The sequence below is a fragment of the Bos indicus genome, chromosome 6, assembly GCF_029378745.1.
Source record: "Bos indicus isolate NIAB-ARS_2022 breed Sahiwal x Tharparkar chromosome 6, NIAB-ARS_B.indTharparkar_mat_pri_1.0, whole genome shotgun sequence".
Taxonomy (NCBI): Eukaryota; Metazoa; Chordata; class Mammalia; order Artiodactyla; family Bovidae; genus Bos; species Bos indicus.
The window spans coordinates 60,028,254-60,049,139 of NC_091765.1; the positions used below are offsets into that span (position 1 = coordinate 60,028,254).

The window sequence follows — 20,886 nt, forward strand, 5'->3', positions numbered from 1 at the left end:
TGTTCACTGATCACTTATTCCCAGGGGCTGTTCCCAGTGATGGGGCATCAAAGACAGAAGATAGAGCATCTCTCCCCATGAGAAGAAGAGGCCACGTTAGCATGGGGAGCACATTGAGCCGGAGTGGGTGGCCTGGATTCTGTGTCTGGCCAAGTGCTGCTGGAGGCAAGCCACTCGAATCTCTAGACATCAGCTTCCTCCTGTGAAAATGAGGTACTTGACTCCATTTCAAAAGGACCTTCAGCCTCTAAGATTCCAGAGTGGATGGTTTTTTCTAGGAGGAAGGGCTGTGCGTGGGCACCAGGAACTGTGTCATCTGATGAATGAGTCAGACTAAGGGCGTCAGAAAAGTTACATCTTCACGATCAACACAAGGGCACAGGCAATTAAGAAACACACTTAGCTGATGGTTTGAGTGTCTGTTCCATTCGGAGGTTATATTCCTGAAGAGGGACAGGCTGACTCATCAGATGGCTGTAACCTGATGAAGTAGAGCTATCCAATTTCCTTGCTCTGATTCCAGGCAACCGAATGATCTTAATTTAGTTTTCCAAGGCAGTTTCCCCAGGCAAGAGAAGGGACAGACTATGACAATTGGAAACTGACATTCTTTTGTGTGAGCAGAATTAGATCACACAAAATTATAAAGTATATATAGTAGCATAAAGTATATAAAGTAGCATTCAAATGCAAAGCACCATTAGTTATGAATCATTCTTATACATTCTTAGCATTTGAACTTTTTTTTTTAAGTGCTAGTAAACCGTGGATGACTTGGTAAATGCAGAAATTCTGTATCTGCAAAGCTGATCAGAGGTGAAAATTACTAATATTTACATGAAAGTGAAAGTCGCTCTGCTGCTGCTGCTAAGTTGCTTCAGTCGTGTCTGACTCTGTGCGACCCCATAGACGGCAGCCCACCAGGCTTCCCCGTCCCTGGGATTCTCCAGGCAAGAACACTGGAGTGGGTTGCCATTTCCTTCTCCAATGCATGAAAGTGAAAAGTGAAAGTGAAGTCGCTCAGTCGTGTCCGACTCTAGCGACCCCATGGACTGCAGCCTACCAGGCTCTTCCGTCCATGGGATTTTCTAGGCAAAAGTACTGGAGTGGGGTGCCATTGCCTTCTCCGAAAGTCGCTCAGATGTGTCCAACTCTTAGCGCTTTACAATTTACAAACGGTTTCTACATACAATACCCCAGTAACTCTGGGAGAGAGGGATTATTCTCCCTGTCTCTAGTTCAGGAAAGCTGTGTATAATGAGGGAGGGTTTGGACTAGCAGTCAAACCTAGGTCGTCTACTGTTAGTCCAAATCACAGGGCTGCTGCAGCTTCCGAAGGAAGCTAATGCTCTGTTCCCATCCACTGGTGCCCCCACCCACCTACGCGCACGCATGCGCACATGCAGACTCACACAACAGTGTACAAGGTCCATGGTCAGTGGGACAACTGAAGGAATGATGAGAAGCAGAGGCAGAGAAGAAACCCAAAGATCATGAAACTGCTTCTCTTTCCCTCTTCAAAAGGCACTCAAAGCGCATAGGGCCTTTCTGGATGGGCTACCCCATGGATGGGTCAGTTCAGCTTTTCTTAGACCCGGAACTCAGACTGAATCTACTCACTGCAGGTGTAGAAAATGCCTGGTCTGGATAGGTGGAATCTCAGGTGTGTTGGGCTCCCACCTCTCTTCCTTTGAAAGATTGGTCTGGATATTCCTAGTGAAGGTAGCTGGGGATTCTCAACTGGGGCAGGTCCCCCAGGGCAGCACTGCCTGACCTAACCCACCTGGGGCTCCTGGCATCTTACCTGCTGGAGCTGCTAGTCTCAGATTACTGATGGGGAGGGGACCTGGCAAGCTTGCTTTGTGTCTGGCAAGCCTGAGCTCCCCATCTGCTGTGCAGAGACAGAAACAGAGCGGCAGCTGTGTGCCCAGACCCTTCCCACTGCTGGAGAAGTGGAAGACTGCAGTGCCTAGCTGGGGACTTATAGACACTTAGGGAAAAAGATGAACTGGCCCCATTCCTGCATCTCCTTTTGCTGGATTTACTTTGCTGCCTCCAGACTGAGAGGTAAGAGGCTGGTGGGTGTGCAACTCTCTTAGCCCAGGGATCACTTCTTTGGTGGAATGTTGGGTGGGCCAGGAAAAGAACAGACGCTCTAACTGTGAGGAAGTATTTCAGCTTCTTACAGTCTCATGCTGATCCTGTAGGGCCTGCCAGAGAAATAACTCCACTTGACCCAGAGCTTGTCCCCAGCTGATGGTAGGTAGGTAGATAGCTAGGATGGTAGGCAGGGATGATAGAACCAATGCTAGTCCTTGGTCTGTTGCTCTTTGCCTTGAAACACTCATAACACTGAAGCTTGATCCAGATCCCGCTTTTTGAGCAGCTGTAGAACCAGCAGATGGAAAATATGCTCAGAAGTTGTTCAATGACCTTTTTGAAGACTACTCTAATGCTCTTCGTCCAGTAGAGGATACAGATAAAGTCCTGAACGTCACACTCCAGATTACACTTTCTCAGATTAAGGATATGGTGAGTAACATAGTGTTGACTCTTCTGAATGGTTCGAATGAAACTAACAGTGCTTTCTAAAGGGAATGTCTTACCTGAATTTGACAGAAAATGAGAACAGACAGCTCTGTGTGCAAGCTGGAGGGAGAAGGGAATTCCAGAGGAGGAACACTTTCTACAAAATTAATTGCACTACATTACCTGAGTCTTTCCATGAACATTAACAGTCTTAGAACATCTCAAGAAAGTTGGTTACGCATTACATGTTCCATTTCTATGAAATGTGTAAAGTCAGCAAGACCATAAAGACAGAAAGAGGAGTTAGGTTGCCAGGAGCTGTGAGAATGATGAGGAAATAGTGATTTACTGCTTGATTGTCATATGATTTCTCTTTGGGAATGACAAAATGTTCTGGAAGCAGAGAATGGGGATGGTTGCATGACATTGTGAATAAACTGGAAACCGCTGAATTGCACACTTTAAATAGTTAAAGTGGTGAGTTTCATGCAATATGAATTTTATCCTAATTTTTAAAAGATGTTTTAAGATGACATACATTGATGCTCATATGTGTTTAGTTACACAAAGTTATGAAACTTCAAAATCTTTTCTTCTGTACATTGTTGATGTTTGCTGACTTTTTCATAAAAAAATAATTCATCAGTTGATCAATTTTCAGAGAAATTTGAGCAGTTGACCCATGCATGATGATTTAAATATTTGTCCACTTGGTGTTCCAAACACTAATCAAGCAGGAAAAATATAACCTTGGCAGACAATCAAGGGGATTGATCTGAAAAAACTCTCGCTTACTTATTGGAAATAGATTAGTGCTCTTGGAATTCCTGTTTTGAAGACAGCTGTTTTACAGACAAAATGTGTTTGGTTGAGGTGTCTACTGGACAGTTATATCTGGGTTAATTGTGCAGGATGAGAGAAACCAAATTCTGACTGCCTATTTGTGGATCCGCCAAATCTGGCATGATGCGTATCTCACATGGGATCGAGACCAATATGATGGACTGGACTCCATCAGGATCCCCAGCGACCTGGTGTGGAGACCGGATATTGTCCTATATAACAAGTAAGTGCAAGTCAGTAGCTTCTCAGGAATGAACTTGATTAGGCAGAACGTAAACATAATGTGGCCTCCCTGCTGGCTCAGTTGGTAATGCAGGAGACCCAGGTTTAATCCCTGGGTAGGGAAAATCCCCTGGAGAAGGAAATGGCAATCCACTCCAGTATTCTTGCCTGGAAGATCCCATGGACCGAGGAGCCTGGCAGGCTACAGTCCCTGGGGTCACAAAGAGTCCGACATGATTTTAGCAAGTAAACCACCACCAACCACCAAACATAATGGAAGAGGAAAGTTTGAAACATGCATGAAGTTAAGTCAATTCATGTTCCTAGATCCTGAAGTGATAGTTAGAAAACCTCAGATAATAAAATAATAATGGTCATAAAAATCTTAGAGCTACATTCTCCCTTTCAGGTGAGAAACTGTATTGGAAGTCCTGTTAGTTTTCTAGGGCTACTGTAGCAAAGTACTACAAGCTGGGTGGCTTAAACCACAGGAACTGTTGTCTCGCAGTTCTGGAGGCTAGAAGTATAAGATAAAGGTATTGGCAAAGTTAGTTCCTTCTGAGGCGATGAGGAAAATCTGTTCCCTGTCTCTGCCCTAGATTCTTGGGTGGTTGCTGGCAATCTTTGGTCTCTTGACTTGTACAAGCATCACCCCAATCTCTGCCTTCTTCTTCACATGGCATCCTGTTCCCTGTGTCCATATTTCCCCTTGCATTGAAGACACCAGTCATGTTGAATTAGATGCTCACCCTACACCAATATGACCTCGTCTTTTTTAAAAAATTAAAGATAATTTTATTGTGCTTTTCTTAACACACAAAAATTACAGACTTACTGTTTAAAAAAGATAAAGTTGTCTAAATTAAGGCACTAAGACAGAAGTAAAAATTACTCATAATCCCACAGAATATGACCTCTTCTTTTAAATACATTTAACTACTAATTACAGCTGCAATGACTGTTCCAAATAAGGTCACATTCTGAAGTGCCAGGTGTAGGATTCAACACATGAAATTTTTGCAGATGCAATTCAGCCCATGACAGTGGTGCTTCCTTGTCAATGATCATGTATGGAAAATACATGTTACTGTTAAGATTAAGGGGCTTTCCAGGCAGTGCAGTGGTAAATCTGCCTGCCAATGCGGGAGATGCAAGAGACAGGGGTTCAATTCCTGGCTTGGGAAGTTCCCCTAGAGTAGAAAATGGCAACCCCCTCCAGTATTCTTGCCTGGAAAATTCCACGGACAGAAGAGCCTGGCGGGCTACAGTCCATGGGGTCACAAACTGTTAGGCACAACTGAGCTACTGAGTACATTAAGATTTAATCAGAATGGACCAGCTAAAAGCTGGCCCATGGATTTTGGACTTTGTATAGAGTGGAAGATGAACTGGACCATAAGATCACCAGTTGGCCTTTTCCTGGTCTGAGAGCAAAGGGTCTTAGTGAGTGGGCAGGTAAGGCTTCAGTTTCTAAAATTGTAAAGTGGGCATGAATCACCTGAGGAGCCTGCTAAAATACAGATTCTCATTCAGTAGGTCTGGGGTAGAGTTGGTCGTTCTGCATTTCTCTGAGCTCCAGACGGTAGTGCTGCTGGCCCATGGACCACACTTTGAGAATGAACCAGATCACTCTGTCACAACTCAGGCTCAGCTGCTCCACCTGTTGTCAAACGGGCTCTCTCTCTTTTTATTCTGGAACTCAAGTCTCTCAGAGTTAGGAAAATTCCTCTTTGAGCAGAGCGAGATGAATGAGGAGCAACTTGGACAGGGGGACTCTCCCGGGGACTCAGCCTTCTGTTGGGCGTGAGTTTCCCTTCAGGATGCCACACTGCTTGGTTGCAGCCTGGATTTTAGTTTCAGTCCCTACTCAGCTTGTCCAAGGGTCACAACCTTGTGAATCATACCTCTGATCCTGCTGACTATTCCCCATTCTGAGTGGCCAGAGGTATCTTCTGTATGCCTTCCTAAGCAAGGTAACATCCAAGTGCTAAGTCTCTTTCAGTCATGTCTGACTCTTTGCGACCCCATGGGCTGTAGCCCACCAGGTTCCTCTGTCCATGGGATTCTCCAGGCAAGAATATGGGAGTGGGTTGCCATTTCCTTCTCCAAGTACTGGTGCTTTATTACCATGGTTCACACCCTGCCCCCGCCTCTCCTCCCCAGCACACACACAAATACACACATGTAGAAGGCAAGAGAATGGGCCAGGATGTCCATCACCTCCTCCTGGAGAAGAATCAGAGGATATACTTTACATAGAACACTTAAAGCATTCTGTAAGTTCAGAATTCTCCCTGAAAAAAACAGAATGCTGGTTCTCCTTTTCCTCTTGCTTTGATTGACTGAAGCAGTGACCAGCTCTTATTGAAAGTCTTCTTTGTGAGCTGGCATGGTGACCTAAGTTAAGCCTGCCCCAGACCTCCTTTATCAGAGAAGCCAGTTAATCACTAATGAGCTCACACAAACCTGTGGTGGCTTTGGTAAATTTTGTCCCCATTCTCCATCCTTCCTCTCCCTGCCCAGATCACTGGCCTCCTTGAGATGTGTGAGTTCTGGTCCCCACACAGACCTTTCCCACTATACTGGTTCATCAATTCTTTTCTGTTCGTCTGGGTTAACTCTTTAGTCTTCTTTGCTCTGCTCTTATAGACAGTTCTGTTTTGAATCCTCTTTTCTCCTGTGTATTCTCCTTCTCAGTAACATCAGAGTTTTACTATCAATATTTAGAGGAAACCCTAAATGTAGCTGTGACTGGATGTCATTTGCATCCCTTTGAGCAGCTGAAATGAGAATGGAAGAGAGTTAGAGTATCAGGCAAAGGAGGATCTCCAGTGATAGCTGTTGCCCTGACCCTGGTCCTTCTAGCTGAATCCCTGGACCTGTAGAATCTTCTGATCTCAGATATAATATCAGTCTCTCAGAAACCAGTACCAAACCTTGTAGACCCCGGAATGGGCTTCCTGAGTGGTGGTAGGGAGAATAAAGAGGGGTGTAGGACAGGTGATGCAGTCGTGTGTGATAAACATAGTTTGGGCAGGAAGATGCTGAACATCTAGATTCACCATTGGTGCCTGAGTCCATGGGGTAGATTATCTGGGGAGTGAGTGAGCAGGATGGTGGTGTGCCTGGAAGCTATTTCGTGTGAGGAGCAGTCGAATTGATTGATGCTTAGTTAGAAAGAGAGAGGTCCTTAGGAAGACTTGATGGCTATCATAGGCAATCAGAGAGAAAATAAGGTGGAGGGAAAAGAGGAAATTCCTCCAGAGGACAAAACCCAAAACAACGAGTAGAAGTTAAAGGGTTTTAAAAATTGCATTTTAATTCAATTAAAAGAAAAACTAATAATTTGAATAATGAGTTTTCCTAAGAGGTAGTGAGCTCTATAACAATATAATGATTCAAGCAGATATTGGCTATTAGCAGTTCAGTAAAGGAATAAATAAATTGAGGCTTGAAGTTCTGGTGGGGTTGTTTAGTATAGGTCTGTGGCCAATATAATGGTTGGTGTAAGAGACTGCAAGGATTCCTGACATTTTTAAACTAGGTAAAGAGTGGATTGCAGAAATTTCAGATGTGTGTTTATTATGAGACAGTTTTAATGGTTGGATTTTAACGAACAGGTTTAACACTTGGATTTTAGACCTAATGAGAAATTAGGTACCCTGCTGAAATCAGAAGATTTGTCTATAATTTAGCTTTAAGTTCTGCTTACGTAGCTTAGATGAAAGAAAGTGTAGGAAAACTTTCAGATGAGGTTGGATATACATATGTCAAATTTGTTCAAATTTTACACTTTAAATATATGCAGTTTATTGTATGCCAATCAATAAAACTCTTTAAAAAGAAAAAAAAAGATGAGATTAGTAGTAAAGGAGGGAGAAGAGGAAAAGTTTTGGAGAAAAATGTATGGATTTATTGTGAGACCTGTTCAGTTTGGAAGACCAAAGGAACATTCGCACGGAGATGGTCAACAAAGAGATTGCAAAGGCCAGTTTAAAGCCTGGAAAGAAGGTCAGGGATAGAGCTATCAAAACCCCTTTAAGCCCTTATAGAACTGCTGAAGGAGATCTGGAAGCACTGGTGGGCCATAGGAAACCATTGCACGTGCTGAGCTGTAAAATGATGTGATCAGAGAAACCAGGGAAATAAAACAAAGTACTGGTCATGAAGCAATTAATAGTAATGTCTTCAAACTCCTCCTGAGTAGCTGGGGTGATGTTTTCAGACAGTGGGCTCCTTTACCCTCTGGCTTTTGGTTGGGTTGGCCCAATGAGAAACATTGTGAGCAGTTGGAGGAAGAAAAGAGAGTAAGGTTGGGGCATGTATTCCCTTGCTCCCTTCCTAGAGTTATTATCTTTGGCTGGCTGTATCCTTTGACAGAAGGCATATCTTCTATGGGAGAAGGAGATGGCATCCCACTCCAGTGTTCTTGCCTGGAGAATCCCAGGGACAGAGGAGCCTGGTGGGCTGCTGTCTATGGGGTCGCACAGAGTCGGACACGACTGACGTGATTTAGCAGCAGCAGCAGCAGCAGCAGCATGTCTCCTATCGTGGTGACCCTCTTCTGCCACTCTTCCCTCCAGGTATTGGTAATTGCACCTTCCCTTCATTTCTTCAGGCCCAGTAATGGTAATAACTCTGCTGTTACTAGTCCTAAAGTGGTTGCCCTATACTTATCTTAGTAGAGTCCTTTTATTAAATCCTCCTCAAGCTATCTAATTTGAATGTGCCATCCATTTCCTGCAAGGACCATGACTAATAGAATCGTTCTAGCTCCAAATATATTCTCTCTGACTCCCAGATCTCTTGTACCAACGTAGGATAGGTGAGTGATGCTCCAGTTCTCAATTCTTGGATAGCTAATTATATATACTTTTTATTTTTACAAAGGGTAGGTTCTGGCATTTTCAAAAATGCCATTTTGTTGTCTTCACAAGACCCACATTAAAGATCCCCTCTTTAGACCTGCATTAAAAATTGAGCACCACAATTCAGCTGCAGTGCTTTGATTAGAGTGGACACAATCAGACCATTGCATTGTGGTACCTAAAGGTTAATAAGTAGGAAAAAACTTGTAAAACATGTCAGTTCTTAGATCTAATACATCATCTTCTAGCAATTTAACCTAAGGAAAGAGTCAGTGGATAAATGCAACAGTTTGACCACGGGGATGTTCACTGTTGCATTGTTTGTAAATGTGAAAAATAGAAACAACCATAATGCGGAACATCAGTGAGCTGGTTAAATTACTATGGCACATCTCTAAAAAGGAGTATAATTGAATATCATTTAACCATGAAAATAATGTTGCAGAAGATTATGGACAGATGACCACCTACATTTTAAAATTGTCTCAGTCTTGTTTTTGGTAAACTAACTTTTTTATTTCAAGATAATTTTACAGAAAAGTTGGAAAGATGGTACAGAGTTCCTGTATACTTTTCACACAGTTTTCCTTAACGTCATGTCTTACATAACCATAATACATATGCCAAAACTGATATAATACTATTAGTGGTGCTATTGGTAAAGAATCTGCCTGTTGATGCAGGAGACACAAGAGATGCAGGTTTGATCTCTGGGTCAGGAAGATCCCCTGTTGTAAGAAATGGCAACCCACTCCAGTATTCTTGACTGGAGAATTCCATGGGCAGAGGAGCCTGGTGGATTACAATCCATGAGGCCACAAAGAGTTGGGCAGGTCAGAACGACTGAGCACACAATTAAACTACAGGTTTTATTTGGACTTCACCAGCTTTTCCACTAATGTCCTATTTTCTGTTTCAGGATCTAATCCAGCATATCACATTACATTTATCCATAATATAGTTTATAGGGAAAAAAATTGTAAGGAACAATCAGAAAAATATGCATTAAATATTAACAGAAACGTATCAGTTAAGGCTGAAAGCATTGAAAACTGACTTTGTCAAAAAAGGAATTTGTAGGAAGGATATGCTCAGCTCACTGAATTAAAGGAGAAAAATCATTGATAGGGCCTTGGAAAGAACAGACTAGGACTACTCCATAGTTCAAGACAAGGGGCTATTGAATTTTTAAAAAAATTTTAAGTAATTGATTTTTCTAGGAATCCATCATCAGATTGACTCTTTTTGGTCTTTGGGTCACTCTGCTTAATATTTAAACTCCAGGAAGTGTGAATCAGTTGGACCTAGCTCAGGTCACAAGCCAGCTCCTGGCCAGGGGAGCCTAGGGTACCTTGATCATTTCATCTGCCTTACAATGGTGGTGGAGAAAGTCATTCCCCAAAGCGAAATAGAAATTTTGTACCCCCAAAATGCCAGCCATAAGTGTTGATAAAGCAAAAACAAGATATATCTAGAATAAATTATCTTTTAGATTATAGATGAATAATTTTTTCCTCTGTGTTTTTCAGATGTTCTACAATAAACATGTAAAATTCTTCCAACAGCAACAAAGAGCTACTTTAATATTCTTGTGCCCAAAGTTAACAAAACCATTTAAGCAGAGCCTCTCTGTCTGGGTATTTGAATCATTATACCTGGACCAAGAGAATGGCATTGGGAATGGAGAGGAAGGGATAATAGGCAGAGATGCTTATTTGTTTAATTTTGGTTGCCCTGGGCTGCACGTGGGCTCTCTTCTTGCGGTGAGCGGGGTCGACTCTTCATTGGGGTGCACTGGCTTCTCACTGCGGTGGCTTCTTCTGCTGTGGATCACGAGTTCTGTGTGCACAGGCCCAGTAGTTGTGGGGCATGGGCTTAGTTGCCTCGCAGCATGTGGGATCTTCCCAGTCCAGGGATTGAACACGTGTCCCCTGCATTGGCAGGTGGATTCTTAACCACTGGACCCCTAAGAAAGTCTGGCAGAGGTGCTTTAAAGGAAAAATCCAAGAGAACTTGGCCCTGACTAGTTACAGGAGGTGGAGAAGAAGGGCAAATTAGAGTTGATTTTGGACTTGCAAGCCAGTGTACCGAGAATGGTGGTCCATTGCCAAAGACACTGAAGTGATGGGAAAAGGGCAGTGAGCTGTCTGGGTTAAAGAACTTGGTGAGTTGTCCTGGTAAGCAGCTCTCATTTTCCTCCTCTGACCTCCAGGGCTGACGATGAGTCTTCTGAGCCCGTGAACACCAATGTGGTCCTGCGGTATGACGGCCTGATCACTTGGGATGCACCAGCCATCACCAAAAGCTCCTGTGTGGTGGACGTCACCTACTTCCCCTTTGATAATCAGCAGTGCAACCTGACCTTTGGCTCCTGGACCTACAATGGCAATCAGGTGGATATCTTCAATGCCCTGGACAGTGGAGACCTCTCCGACTTCATTGAAGACGTGGAGTGGGAGGTGCACGGCATGCCTGCTGTGAAGAACGTCATCTCCTACGGCTGCTGCTCTGAGCCTTACCCGGATGTGACGTTCACTCTCCTTCTGAAGAGGAGATCCTCCTTCTACATTGTCAACCTCCTCATCCCATGCGTCCTCATATCTTTCCTGGCTCCCTTGAGTTTCTATCTCCCAGCAGCCTCTGGGGAAAAGGTCTCCCTGGGAGTGACCATACTGTTGGCCATGACTGTATTTCAGCTCATGGTGGCAGAGATCATGCCAGCCTCAGAAAATGTCCCTCTGATCGGTGAGTTCAAGTCTCTTACACTTTTGAGTCAGCTTTCTGGTGACTGAGGCTGTATCTGTGCCTTTAAACTCATAGCAATTAAGTCAACTACAAACTCAGCACAGGCTCATTTAGTGTCTTCAGTTGGCATCTCTGAATGTGGCTGTTCAAGACAAAGCCGGGCTTGAGGTCTCCAGGTTTACCCAAAAGAGGAATGAGAGCTGTGTGGTTTAGAGCAGTGGTCCTTGAAGTATGGTCCCTGGACCCACAGCATCAGCCTCAATTTGGATATACAGATTGTCAGGGCCCACCCTAGACCTGCTGACTAGGGTGGGGGTAAAGCCTGCAAACTTTTCACAAGCTTTCTGGGTGATTCTGATGAGCTTTTTGTTAAAGTCAAAAAACCACTGGCTTTTAGGCTAAGGCCTTGATTTTGAAGTTAAAGAAATCTGCATTTGAACTCTGACTTCACCATTCCTTCCTTGATCAACCTTAAGCAATTTACTTGCTCTTTGAGTCTCTACTTCATCATCTTCAGAATTTGTGTAATTGCTACCTCACTGTGCATTGCTTAGCACAGAGCCTGGCATATGGTGAGGACTGAACCAACAGTGACTGTTAGTATCTTATCACATCACAAGGGGTTTCTTCTTGGAAAAAATGGTAAACACGATGGAAATGATGAGCTAGATTTTTAAGCCTGCCATCTACCCTTGATAGAATAATTCTCAACCTTTATTAGGTATAATAGGTGTGAGAGACTTAAAAATGCAGGTAACTGGTGGTCCAGTAGTTAAGACTCTGTGCTTCTACTGCAGGGGTGCGGGTTTGATCCCAGGGCAGGAAAGTTCCACCTGCCATGAGGCTCAGCCAAAGGAAAGAAAAAGAAAAAAATACAGGTTCTCACAGCAAAAGAGGTTTTTAAAAAGCAGTCTTGGACAAGATTTGGGAATCTGAGGTGATTCTAAAGTAGATCACATTCTCAAACATCTGCAATAATGAAATGTTCCTCCAAGGGTACTGTGGCTGCCATCACTGCCTTTCTTTTCCTTCCCTCTCTTGTTGTGAGATCCCTCCTAATATCTTTAATACCTACTTCCTGCCACCAAGGATAACACCCAGATCCACCACCTCTGCCTCAGTGACTCATGTTGTAACAGATGCTTTCAAGAATCAGAAGCTAGATCTCATTTTTAGTTCTGTAAAGCAATCAGTAGGGGGAAATTTCAGAACACCAAGAGACTTAGTGACCAATATAAAAGAGATATTATACTGCCTTTTCTCTCCTGAATGTAGTATTAGCCATCTGAATAACATTCAGATGTTATTACGTTGGTTTCTCTGTTTGGAGATTTCTTCCTTGTTATGTTTCTCCAGGCAAGTCACACACACACACACACACACACACACACACACACAAGCCACACACACACACACACAGACTTGCACTTGCACTCGCACTCATGCACATCTTTTTGAGAAATAGTCACAGAAAGTTCTCTCCTTTCTCATCACCACTAATAAAGAGGAAACGGTGTGTTGGTTCTTTCATTACTTCTCCTAAGGCAGAAATGATTGACAGTGATGACATCCAATCATAACCCTGTTTGAGGCAGGATCAGTAGGCAGATCCTGCTCTCTGCTTTACCAGCTAAAGTCAACAGCAAGCTGGCTCAGTTTCTGAAGCAAGGTGTCTCAGAACATGACTCATAAATTTTATAAGCATTACTTTCCCTGTGATAATATGAAATGTATCTTTTTAGGAAGGGTACACATAGATCTTTCTTGAGAGTATTTAATAGTCACAACTTGTTATTTGTAGCACCTATGAAATAGAGTTCCAGTTTTAAGAAATGTATTTACATTTCCTGCATTAAGTATAGCATTTGATCCAGGCTTTTGACCCATAGCCTTTGCAATGTTAAGAAATATTTTATTTTTAGTTTACTCAGAGCTTTTAACAAATAATAAACAGATGATGAATATTATCAAATGTATTGTTTTCATCTGTAAAGACAATCATGTGTGTTTTTTCTTTTCCTGTATTAGTGTTGTAAATTACAGTTTTCTGTTGTTGAACTAAATCCTTCTTTATCATGATGAGTTATCAATTAAAGACACCATAGATTTAGTTAGCCAGTAATTTTTATAGGAGTTTCTCAAATGTATCTATAAATGAAATGGCCTTAAAATTTCCTTTCTTGTTTCTTTTAGAGTCAAGGCTAAATTTATTTCATGAAATGAACCAGTTAGGCAGTATTCCCTCTTTTCTATTTTTGAAACAACTTGCATTAAGATATGAGTTATCTGTTCCTTAAAAATTCAGTGAAACTCACCTGTAAAACCTTTTGGTTCTAGAGCTTTTTGGAAGATGGGTGGGTAGAGGTATTTAATTCCTATTTCTATTCAAGCATTCTTTCTTCTTAGACTAAATTTGACATCTTCTAGATGATAAAGAGTCTGCCTGCAATGTGGGAGACCCAGGTTTGATCCCTGGTTTGGGAAGATCTCCTAGAGAAGGAAATGGCAACCCACTCTAGTATTCTTGCCTGGAAAATCCCATGAACGAAAGAGCCTGGAGGGCTACAGTCCCTGGGGTCACGAAGAGTCAGTCACGACTGAGCAACTAACACATATATTTATAGAAATTTCATCTAGGTTTTTGAATGTATTATCATATAGCTACTTGTAATGTTATTTTATTGTTTTCTAAATTTCTATCCTCTTATTTTTTCTATTGCATCCTTTTTCTCTCTCCTACCACTATTCCATGAATGGCCTTATCAAATGTTTATCAGTTGTATAGCTCTTTTCAAATAACTTGTTTTTGTTCATTTTCTAGGTTCTTTGTTCTGTATTTCGAAAATTTGTTAATTTATCTTTATTGTTTCCTTCCTTAATTTTCCTTTTTCATGACTATTTGCTTTTTGCAATCACATATTAAAGACTAATAAAGACACAATATCCCCTTTCTTCGCCAGTAAGAGTGAGATTCCATATTAACAAGGTTTAATGACAATTCTGGGAACTGACCAAGATCATTCATTGTTTATTTTTTTTGCTGAATGTCGAAGTTTTTCACATAGTGATAGCAAAAACTTACAAATCTTTTAACTCAAGGAAGAGGACAGTGCTGAAAACTTTTCCTGTCTTTTTTCAATTAAGCTTCACCTTAGTCTTGTGAGTTAGATATGAATATTATAGTCATTCTATAGAGAAGAAAGCTGAGGCTTACCAGAATTATATAACTCCCTGTAGGTCACAAGTCTACTGAATGACAGAGCTGAGATTTGAACTCAGTTTTATTCAAAAGTCTATATTAACCACTATTAATGTGTACAACTTCCAGTTGTTTCTTCGTGAGTCAAATATGAGGACAGTTTTCCCCCCTAAATATATATATATTTATTTGGCTGCTTCGAGTCTTAGCTGTGGCACGTGAGATATTTCATTGCAGCACATGGATTTTCTAATTGAAGTTCATGAGCTTAGCTTTTTCGCTAAATGTGGGATCTTAGTTCCCCAACCGGGGATAAAAACCACGTCCTGTGCATTGCTAGATGGATTCTTAACTGCTGAACCACCAGCGAAGTCCCTTGAAGACAGTTTTAAGCTAACTTGGTTGCTGTTATTTTCCCAGGCAAATACTACATAGCCACGATGGCCTTGATCACAGCCTCCACTGCCTTGACCATTATGGTGATGAATATCCACTTCTGCGGGGCTGAGGCCCGGCCAGTGCCACCCTGGGCCCGGGTGGTCATCCTGAAATACATGTCCAGGATCTTGTTTGTCTACGACGTGGGTGAGAGCTGCCTGAGCCCCCACCAAGACAGGGAGCGAGACCGTCTTACGAAGGTTTATGACAAACTTCCAGAGCCCAATCTGAAAACATCCAGAAATAAAGACCCTTCCAGAAAGAAGGAAGTGAACAAACTCTTAAAGAATGACTTGAGGTACCCGGGTGAGAACCTGGAGGATGGTGACAGCTACTGTGCACGGTACAGAGTGTTGACGAGAAATATTGAATACATCGCCAAGTGCCTCAAAGACCACAAGGCCACCAATTCCAAGGGGAGTGAATGGAAAAAGGTTGCAAAAGTCATAGACCGATTTTTCATGTGGATTTTTTTCATTATGGTCTTTGTGATGACTATTTTGATCATAGCAAGAGCAGATTAGTGAGCATTTGATATGTGGGAATAAATCAATATAAGTCCCTGTGATCTACTCTAATGCTCTTCCAAATCAGAAATATCTATATCCATATTTACACACAGATACACAAATATATATAAATTAGGGGTTATGCTGTCTTTACTTTTTATTTTTAACTTCAGATCAGTATTATAGCAGTCAGTTTAAATTAAGCAGGAGGTTCAAAATTTCAAGGGCAAGACAATGGAGGAAATAGAGAAGGGACACTGCTATATCCTACCAGAGTGGTAGGTGGCTTCTAGATCACACAATTATTCTCTCCTTCAGCAGTGCAGTTAACAAAGCATACTGCATTCTGTTTAAAATTTAAAGCAAAGCCAAAGAAATTGAGTTCCCCCTTACCCCCTACTGCTGCTGCTGCTAAGTCACTTCAGTCGTGTCCGACTCTGTGTGACCCCACAGACAGCAGCCCACCAGGCTCCGCCGTCCCTGGGATTCTCCAGGCAAGAACACTGGAGTGGGTTGCCATTTCCTTCTCCAATGCATGAAAGTGAAAAGTGAAAGTAAAGTCACTCAGTCGGGTCTGACTCTAGCGACCCCATGGACTGCAGCCTACCAGGCTCCTCGGTCCATGGGATTTTCCAGGCAAGAGTACTGGAGTGGGATGCCATTGCCTTCTCCTAGCCCCTACTAGAACATGCTTTTAAAAAAAGGAAAATCGTCATATATTCCTTAGTGTTAATTTAAGTCTCCATGTTACCTTTCTTATTTCTCTGGTGCATTTCAAGCTGTATTTCAAATGATGGAATAAAAACATTTTGCACCACATAAAGAAAGTCTAAGGATTGGCAACTCAGTGGGGGACAAGAGCTTTCTTTGTATTGATGATGTCATATATGTTGGTTATGTTTTATACGAACCTTAAAGATGAAGTCATTCCTACATTTAGCCTTGGGTTTAAGTAAGATCACCTGCAAACTGGGCTGATTTTGTCATTCATTCAGCTATTCACCAAACATTTATTTTCTCCTACCTCTAATAAAGCTAAATGATTCACATTTGAAGTGGATGTTGTACCAAATCTCATGCACAGGTCTGATCCTTGCTAATCTTTGCCACAATTCTGTGAGCTAGGTGGACAGGTGTTTCTAATCACCTTTCTCAGAGTAAGAAGCTGTCTCTGAGGAAGGTGGGTGTAAGTGACCTGCTTCCGCATCCACCTAGGTGGTAAGTAGAGCTGGGAGATAAACCCTTGGCCCTGCGAGTCTAGGCCAGGTCTGCTAAAGCCACACTGCTTTTTGGCTGAGACAGATCATGATTTAGGATGGTAGTGATTGAGAGATTTTTTTTTTTTAAGATTTTTTTGATGTGGATCATTTTTAAAGTCTTTATTGAATTTGTTAGAATACTGTTTCTGTTTTATGATTTGGTTTTCTGGCCGTGAGGCACGTGGGATCTTAACTCCCTCACCAGGGATCAAAGCTACATCCCCAGGATTAAAAGGCGAAGTCTTAATCACTGAGCACCAGAGAAGTCCTTGAGGGATTCTCGTTCTTAATTTTGAATTTCTGCTCTAAATTACTGTCTGTGCTTCTCCAGTTTTTTCCTACTTTGAGTCAAATATGTCTTCAAATTTCCTCACTTGCATCTTGATTAAAATGATCCAAGTGCTAATACACATGACCTAACTTCCAACCCCTCAATTATTCTTTTACCAATAAAAGACAAATGAGTCAACATGGAGAGAAGACAAGGGTTAAGCTAGAAAAGAAGGATGGTGTTTGGTTTAAACATATACTGTTTTTTTTTTTTTAATTTTCAATATTTATTTTTTTAATTTTATTTTTTAACTTTACAATATTGTATTGGTTTTGCCATATATCAAAATGAATCCGCCACAGGTATACATGTGTTCCCCATCCTGAACCCTCCTCCCTCCCCATACCATCCTTCTGGGTCGTCCCAGTGCACCAGCCCCAAGCATCCAGTATCATGCATCGAACCTGGACTGGTGACTCGTTTCATATATGATATTATACATGTTTCAATGCCATTGTCCCAAATCTTCCCACCCTCTCCCTCTCCCGCAGAGTCCAAAAGACTGTTCTATACATCAGGATCTCTTTTGCTGTCTCGTATACAGGGTTATTGTTACCATCTTTCTAAATTCCATATATATGCGTTAGTATACTGTATTGGTGTTTTTCTTTCTGGCTTACTTCACTCTGTATAATAGGCTCCAGTTTCATTCACCTCATTAGAACTGATTCAAATGTATTCTTTTTTAATGGCTGAGTAATACTCCATTGTGTATAAGTACCATAGCTTTCTTATCCATTCATCTGCTGATGGACATCTAGGTTGCTTCCATGTCCTGGCTATTATAAACAGTGCTGCGATGAACATTGGGGTACACGTGTCTCTTTCCCTTCTGGTTTCCTCAGTGTGTGTGCCCAGCAGTGGGATTGCTGGATCATAAGGCAGTTCTATTTCCAGGTTTTTAAGGAATCTCCACACTGTTCTCCATAGTGGCTGTACTAGTTTGCATTCCCACCAACAGTGTAAGAGGGTTCCCTTTTCTCCACACCCTCTCCAGCATTTATTGCTTGTAGATTTTTGGATCGCAGCCATTCTGACTGGCGTGAAATGGTACCTCATAGTGGTTTTGATTTGCATTTCTCTGATAATGAGTGATGTTGATGAGCATCTTTTCATGTGTTTGTTAGCCATCTGTATGTCTTCTTTGGAGAAATGTCTATTTAGTTCTTTGGCCCATTTTTTGATTGGGTCATTTATTTTTCTGGAATTGAGCTGTAGGAGTTGCTTGTATATTTTTGAGATTAGTTGTTTGTCAGTTGCTTCATTTGCTATTATTTTCTCCCATTCTGAAGGCTATCTTTTCACCTTGCTTATAATTTCCTTTGTTGTGCAGAAGCTTTTAAGTTTAATTAGGTCCCATTTGTTTATTTTTGCTTTTATTTCCAATATTCTGGGAGGTGGGTCATAGAGGATCCTGCTGTGATGTATGTCGGAGAGTGTTTTGCCTATGTTCTCCTCTAGGAGTTTTATAGTTTCTGGTCTTACGTTGAGATCTTTAATCCATTTTGAGTTTATTTTTGTGTATGGTGTTAGAAAGTGTTCTAGTTTCATTCTTTTACAAGTGGTTGACCAGTTTTCCCAGCACCACTTGTTAAAGAGATTGTCTTTAATCCATTGTAAACATATACATTGTTTCTTAATCTTGTGTTTACTTATTTGTAAAATATTTGTTGTGTACCTACTGTATACTGAGTGCTATGTCAGCTTTGAAGCGAACAAATACAAAATGTGATTTCAACCCTTTGGTTTCTCATACGGTGCTTATAGTTCAGTAGAGGGGATAGTTAAGAAGGCAGACAAATACAACGCAGTGTAAAAGTACTGTCATAGCAGCGTGGACAATATGCCATGGAACAACGAAGATTAATCTGTTTGAGGGAAAACTTGGGAAAGACTTTGTAGGGGTGTACCATTTGAGCTGGGTTTTGAAGATTGCATAGGCATTTTGCTAAACAGAGAAAGGAGTGAGTTGGGGTTAGGAAGATTTGGGGAAATATAGTTTAGAATCAGATTTTTTTTTTATTTAACTATAAAATACTTTTATAAGTTACAACTGCATTTGGCAATAAATAATAGAAAACCCAATGGACCGTGACTTAAGCAGATAGAGGTTATTTATCTACACAAAAATAAATCCAAAGTTACAAAGTCCAGGGATCTAACCATCTTCCCTTTGTGTTGTTTTAAGGCACAAAATTCTAAGTTTGCAGTAATTTATTATAACAGCAATAGAAGACTAGTACAGTACCCAATGAGCAATTTTATGTGTATAACTTTTCCTGTATTTTATATCATTTGTCTTAGATAGATACGTCTATAGCCAGATTGAAGCAGCCCTATTGAACCATGTGTCCAAAAATGTAGCATTTATCCTAAAAACATCTGAGAACATGCAAGAATTGCAATCACGGAGTGATCGAGTCAGACTTGTGTTTCAGAAATGAGATTGGGGTGGAAGTCAGAAGATTGTAGAGAAAAGAGAGATCTACTGAAATTTTTTAAAAACCAGTTCAGGGAATTGATAGTGAAGGCTTAACCCTAGACGGTGGGAATAAGAGAATGAATCACGAAGCATTTATGACCTAGACTGGACAGGACTTGGTGACCTGTTGGATGTGGGTTTGGGGAGAGGGTGACATTGAGAATGATCCGAGCTTTCCATCTCAAACAACTGAGGTGAAGAGTAAAGGAGGACCAGGCTTTGGAGGAAAGAATTCTATTTAGGATGTCTTGAGTTGGAAATGCTTTTGGGGCATCCTGGTGGAGAAATTCAGGAAGTACCTGAAGATGCATTTAGAACTTCGGAGAAAAGTGAAAACTTCACTCAGGTTAGTTGTTAAAGTATTCATTAAATGATTTCGGTGGGTAAGACACATGTTACAAACAGTAAGAGACTCAAAAGAACAGAAATGCATTATTCGCCAGGGTTCCAGAAGCTTATAACTGCCCTGCATCACTAAAGCAATTCCCTGCTGTGCTGTCATTGCTCCATTCACAAATCTACTTCTCCAAGCACACTGAGGTCCTCTCCAGGTCTAGGGCCCAGAAACTCTGTCATTATTCTCTTTGTATCCTTTGTGATAAGGATATTCTCTTTTTATTTTTTGTGGCAATAAAGGGTGTAGTATGAGGTCACTAGCCATTAAACGCTTATTGAAAGAATGAGAGAGTAAAAGGAAGACTTAAAAGGTTCCCCAAAGTGCCAAAATGCTTAGACTGTTAACGAGCCCCCATCCTATGCAATGAACAAAAATAAATTCCAGATGATTCAAGACATAGATGTAAAAATAAACAAAAGCAAAAGGCATGTAAGAAAACCTACTTGACTTTTTGAATACAATTCTCCACCTCCATAAAATATAAGACATGATTACTGCTTTGAAAGAGGAGTCTAGAGGATTCCCTGAAATGGGTGAGGGGTGGGGACCAAAGGGACTGGTGGTCATCCTGCTGAGGAAGTGACTTTGAAGATGAGCTCTGATCCTAAGAGGGAGTTAACCAGGATAAGACTTGGGGAGAGTACCAGGTTGCAGGCAGTGGAAAGGTCAGAATTCAAGCTCAAGGGCAGAACAGAGCTTATTATTATCTGAGAAAGAGAAAGGAGCCCTCGGGGCAGAGATGGAATCAGCGATCTGCAAAAGAGGAGACTGCAAGGTGAGCAAAGTGAGCGAGGCTGGGTCACACAGGGCCTGGCAAAGTTCAGAAACACCAACGGCTCTACTGTCTGACACTCTTGGTGCAATGAGGGGTGCCTGGGTTTGTTGAGGTCCCAACCTTTGTTCTTTCTCCTTTTTCAGCGTTTGTGTCTACTTTCCCATCAGTTCATTGCTCTGACCAATACTTGCCAACACAACCATGAGCAAACCTGGCAAATGGACTGTCTTGGTCAAACTGGAAGCGCAGGTTCCAGAATATTTTGAGCAACACTGGTGGGGCCACTTGT

The 20,886-nt window shown here is 41.6% G+C and overlaps 1 protein-coding gene across 1 annotated transcript; it reads left to right on the top strand.

The window, feature by feature from the left end:
• Nucleotides 1-1,889: 1,889 nt before the first annotated feature.
• CHRNA9 (cholinergic receptor nicotinic alpha 9 subunit) lies at nt 1,890-15,920 on the top strand. The gene is made up of 5 exons (XM_019962130.2): nt 1,890-2,067; nt 2,387-2,532; nt 3,441-3,595; nt 10,675-11,207; nt 14,827-15,920. The coding sequence occupies exons 1-5, from the start codon at nt 2,004-2,006 to the stop codon at nt 15,366-15,368; spliced, it is 1,440 nt and encodes a 479-aa protein (XP_019817689.1). The 5' UTR covers nt 1,890-2,003; the 3' UTR covers nt 15,369-15,920.
• Nucleotides 15,921-20,886: the final 4,966 nt, after the last annotated feature.

Excerpts from the sequence above, each read along its gene's own strand:
- CHRNA9 (XM_019962130.2), top strand. The coding sequence starts at position 2,004 with ATGAACTGGCCCCATTCCTGCATCTCCTTTTGCTGGATTTACTTTGCT. Across the intron at positions 2,068-2,386 it reads TGCTGCCTCCAGACTGAGAG|CTGTAGAACCAGCAGATGGA; the intron begins GTAAGAGGCTGG and ends CTTTTTGAGCAG. Across the intron at positions 11,208-14,826 it reads AGAAAATGTCCCTCTGATCG|GCAAATACTACATAGCCACG; the intron begins GTGAGTTCAAGT and ends TTATTTTCCCAG.